This window comes from Diabrotica virgifera, chromosome 5 (assembly GCF_917563875.1).
Source record: "Diabrotica virgifera virgifera chromosome 5, PGI_DIABVI_V3a".
Classification (NCBI taxonomy): Eukaryota; Metazoa; Arthropoda; class Insecta; order Coleoptera; family Chrysomelidae; genus Diabrotica; species Diabrotica virgifera.
In genome coordinates, this window is record NC_065447.1 from 218,078,917 (window position 1) to 218,094,174 (window position 15,258).

Consider the following 15,258-nt stretch of genomic DNA (forward strand, 5'->3'; position numbering starts at 1 on the left):
TTCATAATTTTCTTGCCATAGGAATGCCACACGTATCACGGGAAAAATCTAATAGTTTTCGATTTTTTTTTGGAAAAAATCGATTTTCAATTTGTAACTTCAAAGTGTTGTAACTTTTTTATGTGCACATTTTGTACTAGGATAAGTTAGGTTCAATCGAACTATTTTTAGTCCCAGAATATGTGATTTAAATTATGACCTGCCTTTTTGTTACACTCTGTAGGTATATAAAATATATACAATGAAATTTTAATAGTCTGCATGATTGTTGCTGTTTCTGATTTATAAATGGATGCTTCTTTCGGTAAAATTATATTTTTTTATTTAACATTACTTAAAATATTTTTACAAAAAATAATAAATAAAACATACAAAAAATAACAAATCAAGATTCTTTGTGAACATAGTACTCTTAGAATTGAGAAACACGACCACAGGCCGCCTCAAGGTCTGCTTGCTGGGACTTGTTCCCGATTGAACACTTGTTGTGGTAGTTGGATTATTCGTAACTTGTAACTTATCCTTACTTCCACATAACAAACTTACAGTTATGTCTTCCGAACATTGGCCGTTTCTGATCATTTCACTGGATACGGATAGAGGAAGATTGCAGGAGGCACTGCATTTGTTATTAGAATTAGGATCAAGCAAAGTTAGATAGAAATTTTCTAACATTGGTGTATTGGAACCGTGGCCACTACCGGAGAATATCCAACCTAAAATAAAATATTTAGTTGTTAATTTGGTCTGGAATTAATAAAATACAGTTTAGTTTATTAGCAACATTAATATCACAAGAGAGCGAGAATAAATTGAAAATAATGCGACAATTTTTCGAAAACTTGTTGTCTGGCAATAGATACCACAGCCCGCAGGGCTCAAGTGACTATTGCCGAATGACAACAAGTTTGAGAAACAAACTGGAGCATTATTTTCTTATTTATTCTTACTATCGTGTGGTATTCTAAAGATTATTTTTTAGTACTCACATACAAGATTCAAGTCTTTAAATTGCGAGCTCCAAAAATTGCCGATTTGTATTATCCTCGTGACAATAATTTGGCATATAAAACTTGTTGTAATTAATCAGAAACAAAATACTTAAAATTTATTCTCAGTATAATAATGTTAGTAGATTATTCCCAGTATAATAATAATCAGATTGGACAGAATTAAACACGCGATGAAACATTTTACTACACGATTGGAAATAGAGCTCCATTTTTCCGGCCCCTTTTGATTTCCGGGAATCGATAGTTGGTAATTTGGATTTTCGGGGAATTCCCAGGAATCGGGAAATTTAAAAATAAAAAGAAGAAATTGTTTTTGTTCTAATTATTCAATGCAATTAGTATAAAAAATTTGATTACACATTAATAATGTTTAGAAAAATTCAAATATTTGAAAGCAAATTAAAAATTTTAAAGAAAATTCCACACCTGTAATTTTGAACCAATCAAAATACGTTATTTTGACAGATCACCATGGCAACGGAGGTATTTTATCGGAAATTTTTTGCTCGTGGGGTACCCAACAGCGAATTATAGTGGAAATTTTTTGACGTTTACAATAACAGAACATTTTTGACAGACTGGTTTTTATTTGTTTACATAATTTAGTTTTGATTCATTTTAGTTACAAAGCTAAGATGTTTTCTATATTCTTCGGACACCTCCTCTCTTCTTAATGGCGAAAATGCAGGACTTTGAATGTTTTCAATTAAGTTTCTATGTCTAATAAAATATATATAATATTTAGACACTAATTTATTTACCTTTTTCCCATTCAGTACTTTAAATTTTGCGTAGTTTAGTCGCAAATATTCGTGGACAATTTGGAACAGATTTTCTTTCTTCAAGTTGAAGCCACAATCCTCTATTAATTCAAATAAATAAGCCATGGTACGATGATTGATCTTTACATCAGATAATTTCACGCATATTTTGCATATTGTATGATTTTCAAATCGATTCATTTTTTAAACAAAGAATTTTATTGGTTTTACTGACTGTGCAATATTATTTATTGTAACAAAACGCGAGTTTTTTTTTGATGTTTTGAAGTGTCAAAATATAATGATCACAGCCTCCTATGATTGATGCTTGCTGACGCTGGTTATGAATTCCATACCATTAAAACGCGCATAACGCACGTTAAGAAAAACGCCAAAAAATAATTTTCTATCACTTGTAGTTACTCAAAACTTATGTAAAATTGAAGAATATACTATTTTCTATCTTGAAATGGTATTCCCATGCAACTACAATGAGTAGAAATTACGAATTTGAAAGCCTAAATAATTGCTGACAAAGCTATGGCGCGCTATTAATCTGTTCATGCAGCTTCCCGAAAAACCTCTAAAATTATAATTTTCTACCACTTGTCCTAAGCTCAAGTAACTATACAATAAAATAATATTATATTTTTTGTCCCTAAATGGCACTTTTGAGCTACTACAATCAGTGGTAATCAATAGTTTAATAGGCTAAGAGTCCATTGGTGTGAAAACAAACTGAATATTATTATGTAATCTGTTCCTGTAGGTATGTAACCGTAAAACTAATATTTTTTTTTATTTTCTACCACTTGTAGTAGTCCGAAGTAAATAAAAAACATTTTATGTTTCACTGGTGACTTGATGAAGAAAATAATTTGCATTGTTGAAATAAATTTTAAAAATATTTGATTTCCCACCACAATTTGGTGTGGAATTTTCTTACCGAATACCACGCGAAGTCAAATTAATATCCGGAAATTTTTTTTTGATCATGAATATTTTTAGAAAATTTCCGGAAATAATTTGACCTCTAGTGGTATTACTAGTGAAAATTTTAAAAATAGAAAAATTACAAATTTGTGTTATCTGAATTTTCGTTGTTTTTATTATTGAAATATGTTTTAGAAAACATAAATTGTTGAGTGTTTGATCTTTCAGGCTGGCTCTTTTTTGTACAGAAATTTGCTGAAGTTGAAAACGCCCTTTCTGTTGATGTAGGTCTGATGCTTTTTAGTGAAGTGAGTATTTTTTTAAACTTCAGGTCAGCTGATTTGCACTAATATAATACCGTATTAAATTTCCTATGTACTAATTCTTCATAAAAATAATTTTAATTCAAAATAAATATTTATGTTATAATTCTGGATTCTTCAAAATGAATCGGATCGTCGCATAAACAAAATAATGTTTATGCTGACGGATGTGATACATTCTGATTTTACTCCAAAATTGGAAGGTTTAACCCGGGAGCAGTCGCGCCAAAAAATCTAACATTATTTTATCCTCTTCCGTGATAACTTGAAGAAAAATTTTGTAACATAACTCTTCACTCGTAAGTGCCTCGAGGAAGATTGTAGTAATGCGTAAGAATTTTTTTAAAATGCCTTTTTAAGTTTTTTTTAAATTTTTTTATTTTTTTTTTGTGAAATTTACGGCTTTGATGAGAACCAATTAGCTTTAAAATTGTTAGAAATAGATATTTTTAACGTAACAAGTCAATAAAAATATTATGCCATAGAAATTTCTTTTAAATTCGCATTTAAATTCGTATTCTGAGATTTTTTCTCTACGCGCGACTACTTACGTGACAGAAGTGAGCGCGACTGCTCTCGGGTTAAAATATAATTGAAAAATAAATAAGTGGAATGATTTAAAATTATTATTAAGTAGAGATAATAATTGTATCAGAATCATTTATTCATTGTGAGTTAGTAATATCTCCGCTTATAATTTAAAATAAAATATTTTATTTCGGAAAATAAAACCGGGAAATCTGTAAAAATCCCGGGAATCGGGATTTCCATTTTTTACTGATTTCCCGGAAAATGTGTCCTGGGAATTTCCCGGGAATGCAGCTCTAATTGGAAATTAAAAGCATTAAAAAAGAATCTATAAAAATTTTTTCAGAAAAAATATTTCAACATTTGTGTAAGACTATTTGATAGTTGCTAAGGATGCTTTAAAGAGGAAATGATTTATTTTAAGTTAATCATGAAGGGTAAGTACCAATTAAGGTCAAGGTTAAATTTTTTACCTTTTGGGCATCTTGTATTTTAAAAACGGTAGTTCTTCTTCTTACTTCTCTTTAAAAACAATTCTGATTGTTCATTGGCGGATTGATACCATCAATTTTTATTTTACATCTGATTGATTATTTATTGATTACTATTGTTTTAGTTTTCTTGAGTTGAGATGGTCTTAGTAAATTATTTTACTCTTTGTCGAGTAGTCTTTGCAAACTATCTTTATCTTGAGCTATTAATATTGCGTCGTCTGCGTAATGTGCGTAAAAGAATATTTTTACCTCTTTGTTTCTATTCTGTATCCTCTTACAATGTTGATTATTTCATCCATGATTAAATTGAAGAGCATAGAGCTCGATGGGTCCCCCCGTCTAATTTTCTTTGTTTTCATATTTAATTAAGCTTTTCCTAATAATTTTTGAAAGTATTGTATAGATAGATTACTTCTCATAGTTCTCATACCTGAAAACTTCAGGTTTCACAGAATTATTAATTTAATAAAATTTGCTAAAATGGTTTAATCTTACTTGTCTGATTGTTTTTATTTAATTCAGTACTATCATCTGTTTGCACCAGTGTTAAATATCAAATATTCATAATTCATATCCGATATTGAACAGTATAAATTTATCACCCCGTATATCACATCAGTCAATTTGTTATTATATTTAAACATGTGCGGGTTATTTCATTTGTTTAATTGTTGCAATTCATAAACTATATTTTGGCAATGGACATTAATTTAGCTAAGTAAAAACTTTTGTTCTTTTGTCGTGTGGGCTATGGGATTACGTAACGCAGGTTGGGGGGAGGGGGGTAAAAAATCTTCAAAAATTGCATTACGCAATAGTTAAACGCCCATTACAGTGCGCGTTACGTAGGGGGGGAGGGGTGGTCAAAAATCGCGTTACGTAATATAGGCTATTGATTATGTATTTTAGAAAGGAACTACAACGTTAACGGGGTTTTATTGTTTCATATAGTAAATGGACCTCTAAATATGAAAAAACCGCGGAGTGCTACCATTTAAAGGGGTGCGTTTTTGAGAAAGGTGTGAATTAGTCCCTAGGCACAGGGCGAATTAAGGTAAGTTCTATGCACTTTTGGTGCAAACACCTCTACAGGGAAATTGTTCCAGGTTAAATTTACTATCGAAATATCACATTTAAAAGTCAAAAATATTTTTTTTACAAGTATATTCAAAAGAAAAGCAAGCAAAAAACACGAAAGATAGCAATTTTGTTTTTTGCCCCTTTTTTACGGGATATAGCTATAGGCATTGCTTTACAGAAAAAAAAGTTCCATTCTTCCTATTTAAAATGACGTTTCGCAGAAGTACCTATGATTTAGAGTTTCCAAAATATGATTTTTCAAAGTTCGCCACTCACAGCGATTTTGGGACATTTTGTTTGTTACTTCGCAAAAATTGTTCTGTAACTATTTTCTACGTAGCTTTAGCATTTAATAGGAAGAAAAGTCAATTTCCCTTAAAATGGTCTATTGTAGAAGGCGGTATGGCTATTTTTAAGCAAGATATGGTTTTTCAAAGTTTTATACGTTTAATGATTTTTGATATATTTTACGATTATTTTTGAATTTCTCGTTATAACTTTTTTTATTGTATATTTAGATATATACATTGCTAAATACAAAAGAAAGCTTATTTTATTTATTTTAAAATGGTGTATCGTAAAAAATTCTAGGGCTATTTTTAAACGAGATATGCTTTTTCAAAATGTGACATATACACATGCAATAGGTTCCACTAAGTTGGAACCATATGGAAAACATTTTTATTATCAACTTTATGAAAAAAAGTTATTCTTTATAAAATGCTCTGCATAATCTAATACCTAAGATTCAATCATCAGGTGTAAAATTGTATCAGTAGTGTACGAGGTATGTTAAAAAATATGAATTTCGCTCAAGAGTAAAGTACCTTTATATTTCACAATATCGAAACGTGTTATTAAGAAAAGTTATTTGGAATTAAAAATTATGTTACAATATGCAATCATACTTTTCTAATGGAAAAAATAAAAAATTTAAAATTTTTCTCGAATTACGGATACTCTTGGATATTCTACGGATATATTGTCTCAAAATACACCATTTTATGCAATACACCAATTTTTGCAATACACCATTTTAAAGTAAAGAAAATATGCTTTTTTTTGTTTCACAATGTGTATACTTAAATGTACAAGAAAAAAGTCAGAATGAAAAATTTTAAAAATAATCATAAACAATATCAAAATTCATTAAAAGTATAAAATCTTGAAAATCCATAATTTGCTTAAAAATAGTCGTATAACCTTATACAATAGACCATTTTAAAGGCAATTGACTTCTCTTTCTACTAAATGTACCATTATATTATATACCTAGAAATGCGTAGAAAAAAGTTACGGAAAAATGTTTGCGAAATAATGGGGAAAATGGCCCAAAAATGTTGTGACTGCAAATTCTAAAGACTCTTACTATACGACATTTCAAAGAGGAAGGATGAATGTTATTTTTCTCTGAAGCAATGCCTATACCTATATCCCTGTGGAAAAAAGTTATGGGGCAAAAAACAAAATTGCTTTCTTTCATGTTTTTTTCTTGCTTTTCTGTTGAGTATATTTTTGTAAAAAAAAATATTTTTGACTTTAAAATGTGATATTTTGATAGTAAATATAACCTGGAACTATTTTACTGTAGACTTGTTTGTACCAAAAGTGCATAGAACTCACCCTAATTCACCCTGTGCCTAGGGACTAATTCACCCATTTCTCAAAAACGCACCCATCTAAATGGTAGCACTCCACGGTTTTTTCAAATTTAGAGGTCCATTGGCCATATGAGATAACAAAATCCCGTTAACGTTGTAGTTCCTTTTAGCTCTCTTATTTTGAATATAATCAATAGCCTAATACTTGAACGCTCCATATATGACCCGATTCATGTTGCCATCAAGAGAGAACATACTTTTAGAATCATTCATTAGAATCAACTCAACCAGGCCATATGTGCCTTTAACTTCATTCCTTCGAGTAATTTCAACGAGTCAATATGTAGCATTATGACAGACTAAAACTAATTCGCGTACGAGCCCCATATCAGTACAACTACGTTCTCCCGGGGTTGGTTCTACTAGCCTGGTGTCAGTCGCTATCAATAAATTTTATAAGTGCTATTGGTGTTTCTATAACAGGCGATCATCCTCTACTGAGCCCGAAGATTAGACAATCAGCTTTTTAACACTTATTTTTGAACTCTGTTGAATTTTCTAACTAGTAATTCCCCGATTTTTTGAAGTTTATTACGAAGCGAAAATCAACTGTAACTACTGTTGCCGCTGGTAGGACCGTATTATATCGAATAAAATATGTGAATATAAAAATAATAAATGAGATGTTAAAACTTACCAATATTGATACATTCACATTTTATGAGGTTTCCTTCCAACATCATTTTAGTAGCAACGTTTTTATATGCTTCAACATCAGGATTAAGCGAACCAGCGTCCATGGAATGGATCGTATTGTTTTTGAATTGGTATATAAATCTAAGCGAACCGAAGTTTCTGCCAGAATCTTCCAGCAATCCAGGACTAATTTTTTGCAAAGCGCCGCTTTTCAGATACTCGAAAGTATTTTTCCAAATGTAAACATTGGTGACAAGTATCGATATCGCATAAGGATGAAATGTGTTGACGTAATTGTTGTAGAAAGTAAATTTTTCTGCTGTTCCATTAAATGCACTACTAGCGATATCAACGAACTTATTGTTTTTGATTTCTACGTTTTTACTGGTTACTTGAAATGCAAGATGTTCCATAACTTCTATTTTACTATCCTCTATTATGAACTGTGCTAGTTTCTCTAATTTAGCCAAAAGAGCTGATGTTTGTACTCTGTTTATTTTGACATCTGTGAAAGTAAAATTACCAAAGTTTTCAGGCATTTGAAAAGCTCGGGATCCTACAGTGTCTATTGTAACGTTTTTAAACGAGAGGGCGTAAAAATCCTTTTTCGGAATGATGCAGCCATAAGAATGTGTGGTTTTTTGGATTTGAGCAAAAGTATCTTTCGGAATTTCTTCTATGAACGCAATATTCTCGAAAGCAACCGATGTTGGGACATGGGACGTGTACTGTTGTGGTTCAATTTTTAGCCGTTTAACGTTTCTTACTACTAAACCTAGTATGTTTTTATTTTCTCCTGTACATCTAAAAGATATGGTTAGGTTCACACAGTTTTGAATAAGAAGAGTTTCGATATTGGATGGACTGCTGAACTGGTTGATATATAAACTGACATCCTGAAACCAGTTGAAAATAGAATTAAAGTAACTGAAAGAACAGGAAAAGAAAAGTAGTTTTGAAGTATGTAAAGTTATTTTTTGGCCATTGCAGTGAGAAATAATTTTTCTCACTGATTCTCCGATAGTTTTCCATACATATGATAGCCGTTTTGATGGTAACATGCACAATACAAATACAATTAATGTTGTCAAATAAAATGTGTTGAAGCAAACCTTACCAGGAATTACCTTTCAGAACTGTTCAAAAATAACTGTTAAAATTATAATTTTAAATAAATAACGTATACAATTTTAAGAATATTAAATACCTACATATATTTGTATGTATTTTATTTCAATTTATGCATATAATATACGTAAAAGCACCTAAATTATTTAATTTTGAAGTTTTAACTCTTGACAAAAACGCACCCATAGAAAAAGTACAGTGTACAACACGTGAAAAAATGACACATTTCTACCTTGCATGATTTGCGGCACTCGCCTCGTGTCTTGGCTCGTGCCAACAAACTTCTGCGCTCGTGAGAATTATGTCTTTTTCTCACTCGTTGTACAGTATACTATTAATTTCCTAGCTGAGTGTTTTCGATTCGGCTTACAAAGCCATCTTCAGAGCTGTGATACGTCACAAAACAAAAAGTTTTCGGATTAACAAGTAATCCATAAAAACCCTTTAAAAGTTTCAAGATCTTAAATGATAATATTATGAATACAATCGATGGATGTTGCAAATATTCCTGGTAATATCCTGGATATTACCAGGAATATTTGCAATATTCATCGATTGTATGATCCATTAATATTTGCAACATATATCGATTGCATTCATAATATGTAGTATCATTTAAGATCTTGCAACTTTTAAAGGGTTTTTACCCATAACTTTTTGGTGGCTCACGCATGCATGCTATTGGCTTAACACTGATGATGGATTACTTGTTAATCCGAAAACGTTTTGTTTTGTGATGTAACCCTTATTGGGTCTTTTAAATATACCTTTTACAAAGGATCCTGTATTTTTTGTGATTTATGGTATACAGCCAGCTACAGGAATGTTATTTTTCTCGTGGATACACAGATTAACTTACGTCGAAGGTTTAAAGTGCCACTAAAAAGAGAGAGGATCCCATTTTAATTGCACAAAATAGTTATAAAAAATTAAAAATATCCAGGATAGCACATGGGACTTTCACACACGTTAAAATAATTTTGAGCATGGTAAGGTTGAAAAACCTGCCACCTAAATTGACAGAATGAAGGATGAACTAATAGTTGAATGACTAAAACAGAAAGTCTTGTCCTATTAGATACTTCTTCTCCACAATAAGTGTATAGAATAGAGGATAGAATAGAAATATGCTTTATTGTCACTGAAAATTATACAATTTTATGGACAAAGCTTAACATAGAATCACAAAAAAAATAAATATATAACAATAATAAATACAATTTTCTGAAATTAGATAAATCGTCAATAAAAAAAATATAAACAAGTTAAAAAAGTGAAGCAAAAAACAAAACCAATATATTGCAAAATTGAACATACAACATATAATAAAACACAAACAAAGGAACTAATAAGTTTAAGCTGCTGTATGTGACACCCAAATATAGATAAATATACTTTAGTTACTTGTACATTACTGTAATTTCTTAGTTAGTCATTAAGAAACTCTTCTACTGAATAATATGGTCTTTTAGATTAATGAGCTTTTGTCATTTTACGGTACTTGAGGAAAGATGTTGCAGATTTAAGTTGTAAAGGGAGATGGTTGTATAGTTTTTTTGCGGAATATAATATAGATTTCTTTACTAACTCAGAAGACGGGATCGGTAAATAAACATCAAAAGTTGAATTTCTGGTGGAGTAGTCATGATGAGGCCTTGCTGGAAAGGCATGCAGGTGTTTACGAATTAAGCCAACAGTTTCTAAAAATACAAAGATGGAAGGGTTAAAATTTCGTGATCTTTAAAATAACTTCTGCAATGGGTTGTTCTTCTGAGGCCAAACAGATATCTTATTGCTCTTTTTTGTAATTTGAAAATAACATAAAATTGGGCAGCTGTACTAGACCCCCAAAAAGAAAGACCATATCGAAGATGAGACTCGAACAAAGAAAAATATGTTATTTTAGAAGATGCTAATTTGAGTTCCTTCGAAACAGATCTTATGGCATAGCAGGCCGAGACGAGTTTCTTACTTAACAAATCGATATGAAGGGACCATTTGAGGTTGCTGTCTAAAATAATACCAAGAAATTTTACAGAATCAACGGTAGAGATCTGGCTGTTATTCACAAGCAGGGGTTGAAGAGCACCTGTAATGAACCTACCTACTCATATGTACGATATTAATATACCTATGTATTTTTATATAGTTTTTAGTCACCCGGTATATGTTATTTACAATTATGAAAAGTTTCTCATGTTTAAATCACTAATATTTGCTATTAAAAATCAGAATCAATACTATTCATAATTATTTTTTCCCATTTAAAATAAATAAGTTTCTCTAGTTTATTTGTCTAATACTTCGTATCTATAAGTAACAATAATATATTTCGCCCATTTCTTTGTTCGATAAGCTATCCATATTTGCTGTTTTAATATTAATATTTGAGTCCAATCTCTTGTACTCAAATCCATCCAAAACCTCGTTAAATGATTGTAGATAACAGAACCTATAAATTCATAGTTTTAAGAAATAAACGTAACATTGTAATTTTCATTTTCCAGTATAATAAATTAATCCACGTCATTCTACGTAATTTTATTCTAAAAAGAAGAATTAGTCCGGAGAAGAATTAGCAGCATAGTATTCCATAACACACCTTTATATTATAATGCTACCGTTTTATCCACGTTAAAGGAGAGTAAATTAGAGTCAGACCAGGTTTTTATCGTAAGAAGATCAGAAGTTATAGTTGCATGAAGAGTTGCAATAGTTGAGTTGCTCCAAGTGATACTGGTATCATCAGCAAAAAGAACAAATTTTCCATTGATTTTTAAATTAGTGATGTCATTTGTAAAGATAAGGAAAAGTAGAGGACCCAATACTGAACCTTGTGGTACTCCACATACAATGTTTTTGAGACTAGAGTCAGTATCATTTGCTCTAACCAGTTGTTTCCTATTATCTAAGTAAGATTTGAACCAATTCAAAGAAATACCTCGAAGTCCATAGAAATTTAGTTTTTTAATCAAAATGTCGTGATTTACACAATCAAAAGCTTTGGCATAGTCACAGAAAACAGTGGTAGCATAAAGATTATTGTTTAGTGAATGTCACTTACGTTGTGACATTATGTAAAAGTCCCGTGTGCTATCCTGCATGTTTTTAATTTTTTATAATTATCACTTACATTTATAATAAACTTTTCAAACAAGGTCCAAAGCTGCTATTGCATGTTTTTAATTTTTTATAATTATCACTTACATTTATAATAAACTTTTCAAACAAGGTCCAAAGCTTTTTTTAAAAAAACAAGGAATTTTTTGCAATTAAAATGGGATTTGTCTCTCTTTTTAGTGGTACTTACTTTAAATCTTTGACGTAACACCCTGTATATTTGCTTACTTTTAAACCATGGTTAACAACTTGATTTAAAAGAACTATATCATGAAGGTTGTATTATAAATAATACAGGGTGAAATTTTGTAATTATAATGTATGGAAACCACTTATGGAATAAAATTATTTGTGTTCTTATTTTCGAAAATTATAAAAAACGCTAGGATACGTCAACTTTAAAATTCTAAACAAATTTAAATATAAAGGGTGATTCACGCAAGGCTAGTGTAGTCCGTGATCTTTAATTATAATGAAACACATTGCATATTTTTATGTTTTTAGAAGCTGCTATCTCATCTCATCTCATCTCATCTCAAAAAAAGTGTATTATGTAGGGTCTATTATATTATGAATAATACAATGTCAAATTTTAAAATTATGTATAATTTTCGTCAAGATATTAAATACATAAAATTTTGAAATTAATAATTTATCATACTTTGAATAATGGTATTATTTTTTAAATTGGCTAAATAAAGACATACATTTTCTAAACTAAGTATCGTTATATTGGGTATTGTACTTATAGACACAAACAATTTTGTTTCAAAGTTTCCAAAGTTTTCCATACCTTATAATTTCAAAATTTCACCCTGTATTATTCAGAATACACTCTACATGTTCGTTGAAATCAGGTTGTTAAGCAGCTTTTAAACATATAAAAATATACAGGGTACATTTATATTTGTGTTTAAAAAGTGCACATTTATACAGAGAGAGTCTGTAATTTGGAATAAATTCAATATCTCAAATACTAATTGTTTTTTTTTGAAAAATGATCAGACCCTTCGATTAGTATTTCAAATTATAATTTTTGACATACAATAATAATGTATACAGTGTGTCCCAATTTAGAGATGTGACGTCATCGTTGATTTTCTTAAATAGCAACACTGTCATTTTGATAACTATTTTGATTGCGTGTGAAAAGCTATACATAACTGCAAAATTTCAAATTTTTATTCCCTACCATTTACAAGATAATAAAAAATAACAAAGTTATGAAAAACAAGTAATCAAATAATTTAATTTAATTAATTCAATTAAGCAAATGCTCACAATGTTGTCCATTGACTATTTGACAATATTTTAAACGCGATCGAAATTCGTTTTGAGTATTTCTAATGATTTGGGGTGAAATTAATCTGCACTCATTTCTTATTTGCGTTTTTAGATCCTCAACAATTGTTGGCTTGGTCTTAAAAACTTTGCTTTTCAAGTACGCCCATAAAAAAGTCCAACGGATTGAGATCTGGGGATCTTGGTGGCCATTCAATTGGTCCCCTTCTACCTATCCATCTGCATGGAAATACGGCATGGATATTTTCTTAAAATGATTATGAATACAAGTTTTTAATTTAAAATAAATTCAATAGTTCAAATACATTGGTATTTGAACAGGTACAGGTACAGGTACAGGTGAATAGGTACAGCGAGTCCCAATTTTAAGGACATTTTAAGATATTGTCAAATAGTCAATGGGTAACATTATGAGCATTTGCTCAATTGAAATAATTAAATTCAATTATTTGATTACTTGTTTTTCATAACTTTGTTATTTTTTATTATCTTGTAAATGGTAGGGAATAAAAATTTGAAATTTTGCAGTTATGTATAGCTTTTCACACGCAATCAAAATAGCTATCAAAATGACAGTGTTGACATTTAAGAAAATCAACAATGACGTCATATCTCTAAATTCGGACACCCTGTATACATTATTATTGTATGTCAAACAGGAAAATTTGAAATACTATCGACGGCTCTGAGCATTTTTCAAAAAAACAATTAGTATTTGAATTATTGAATTTATTCCAAATTACAGACATAGCTTTGTTATTTTTTATTATCTTGTAAATGGTAGAGATTAAAAATTTGATATTTTGCAGTTATGTATAACTTTACACATCCCATCAAAATAGCTATCAAAATGACAGTGTTGCCATTTAATAAAATTAACGATGACGTCATATCTCTAAATTGGGACATCCTGTATACATTGTTATTATATTATGTCAAAAAGGACAATTTGAATTAATAATCGACGCCGACGGGTCTGAGTATTTTTCAAAAAAACAATCAGTATTTGAGATATTGAATTTATTCCAAATTACAGATTCTCTGTGTATATAAAAATCGGCGGGTCTTAACGTTTTTTATAATTTGTTGAAACAAGGACAGAAAATTTTTTATTCCATAAGTGCCTCCCACACTGTATGTATACAAAATATTTTAGATGGTTAATACTTACATCACCAACACAGTTATAATATACAGCCAACGTATTAGTTTTGGGATAGGTAGAACAAGTAAAACCACCTGCCCCACATCTTCCAAAATTTATTCTGACACTTGCATTGGACGCCCCGAAGAATGTCGCGAAAAGCACAAAGAGAACATCGTTCTTTGATAACATTTTGTTAACTGACAACAATAACAATTTTATCGCGTTCAGGAGGATGTGATTAGAGAATTTTTGTGATATCTTTCTGCAACTGAAAAAATGTAATTCTGGTACACCATAAGTGTGATTGTGGGGAAGGACATGTATTTTGGAAATATACAGCTGATATATTTCTGTTGTCACGTATTAGCACAATATTTGTAAAATACAATAATTTTTTAATGTTGCAATCGTTTTTAGTATGAAAAATGCATTATTCTTTATGAAGGAGTGTTAGATTTTGATTTGAGTATTTCATCGCATTTAATATTTCTGTTTCTGTTATGAACTGTCTCTTTCTGTAAGAACCATCTGCAAACAGATGTACTGCTATATATTTGGTAAAGTTTTTATCTTTCTTTCTTTCTAGCCTTCCTTATACACTTTCAGGTATCGGATTTGAGTTTAGTTAAGCTACAGATTCACCCATATATTCCATTCTTTTCTGTCCTCTGCTATTATTTTTATTTATTCAAGCGTTTTCTGTTTAATCTTTCCCGCATCTACTACTTGATGTGTTTTTTCATCGGTCTGCCTTTTTTTGGGATATTTTTTGTTTCGTGAATTTTTCTCGTTAGTCTACTGGGTTTCATTCTCATGAGATGTCCATACAGTTTAATTGTTTCTTGGTTCTTGTTTGGTTATCCCTTTTATTGTCCATTTCTTATTCTATCTCATTTGGCCTTTCCGACTATAGCTCGTAGATGTTTCATCTCCATTGCGTTTATCCTACTGTTATGCTTTCCCTGCAAAGTCCAAGTTTCACTAGTATTACAGTATCGTCTGCATCACAATCGTATTCTATTTATGTTCATTTTTGTTTCTTGGGACAATTCTTCTTTCTCAGGACTGCCGCTAGTGCGTAGTACTTACAGTTTGTTCGATATTTTTGTTCTGTTTGTTACTTTGAGGTCTA

At 30.4% G+C, this 15,258-nt stretch overlaps 1 protein-coding gene across 1 annotated transcript; it reads right to left on the bottom strand.

Annotated features, from left to right (window-relative positions):
- Positions 1–296: 296 nt before the first annotated feature.
- Positions 297–14,340, bottom strand: LOC126884660 (uncharacterized). The gene is made up of 3 exons (XM_050650728.1): positions 14,151–14,340; positions 7,431–8,325; positions 297–716 (listed from the first exon to the last, which is right to left on the bottom strand). Exons 1-3 carry the CDS (start codon positions 14,313–14,315, stop codon positions 346–348), a joined length of 1,431 nt encoding a protein of 476 aa, XP_050506685.1. The 5' UTR covers positions 14,316–14,340; the 3' UTR covers positions 297–345.
- Positions 14,341–15,258: the final 918 nt, after the last annotated feature.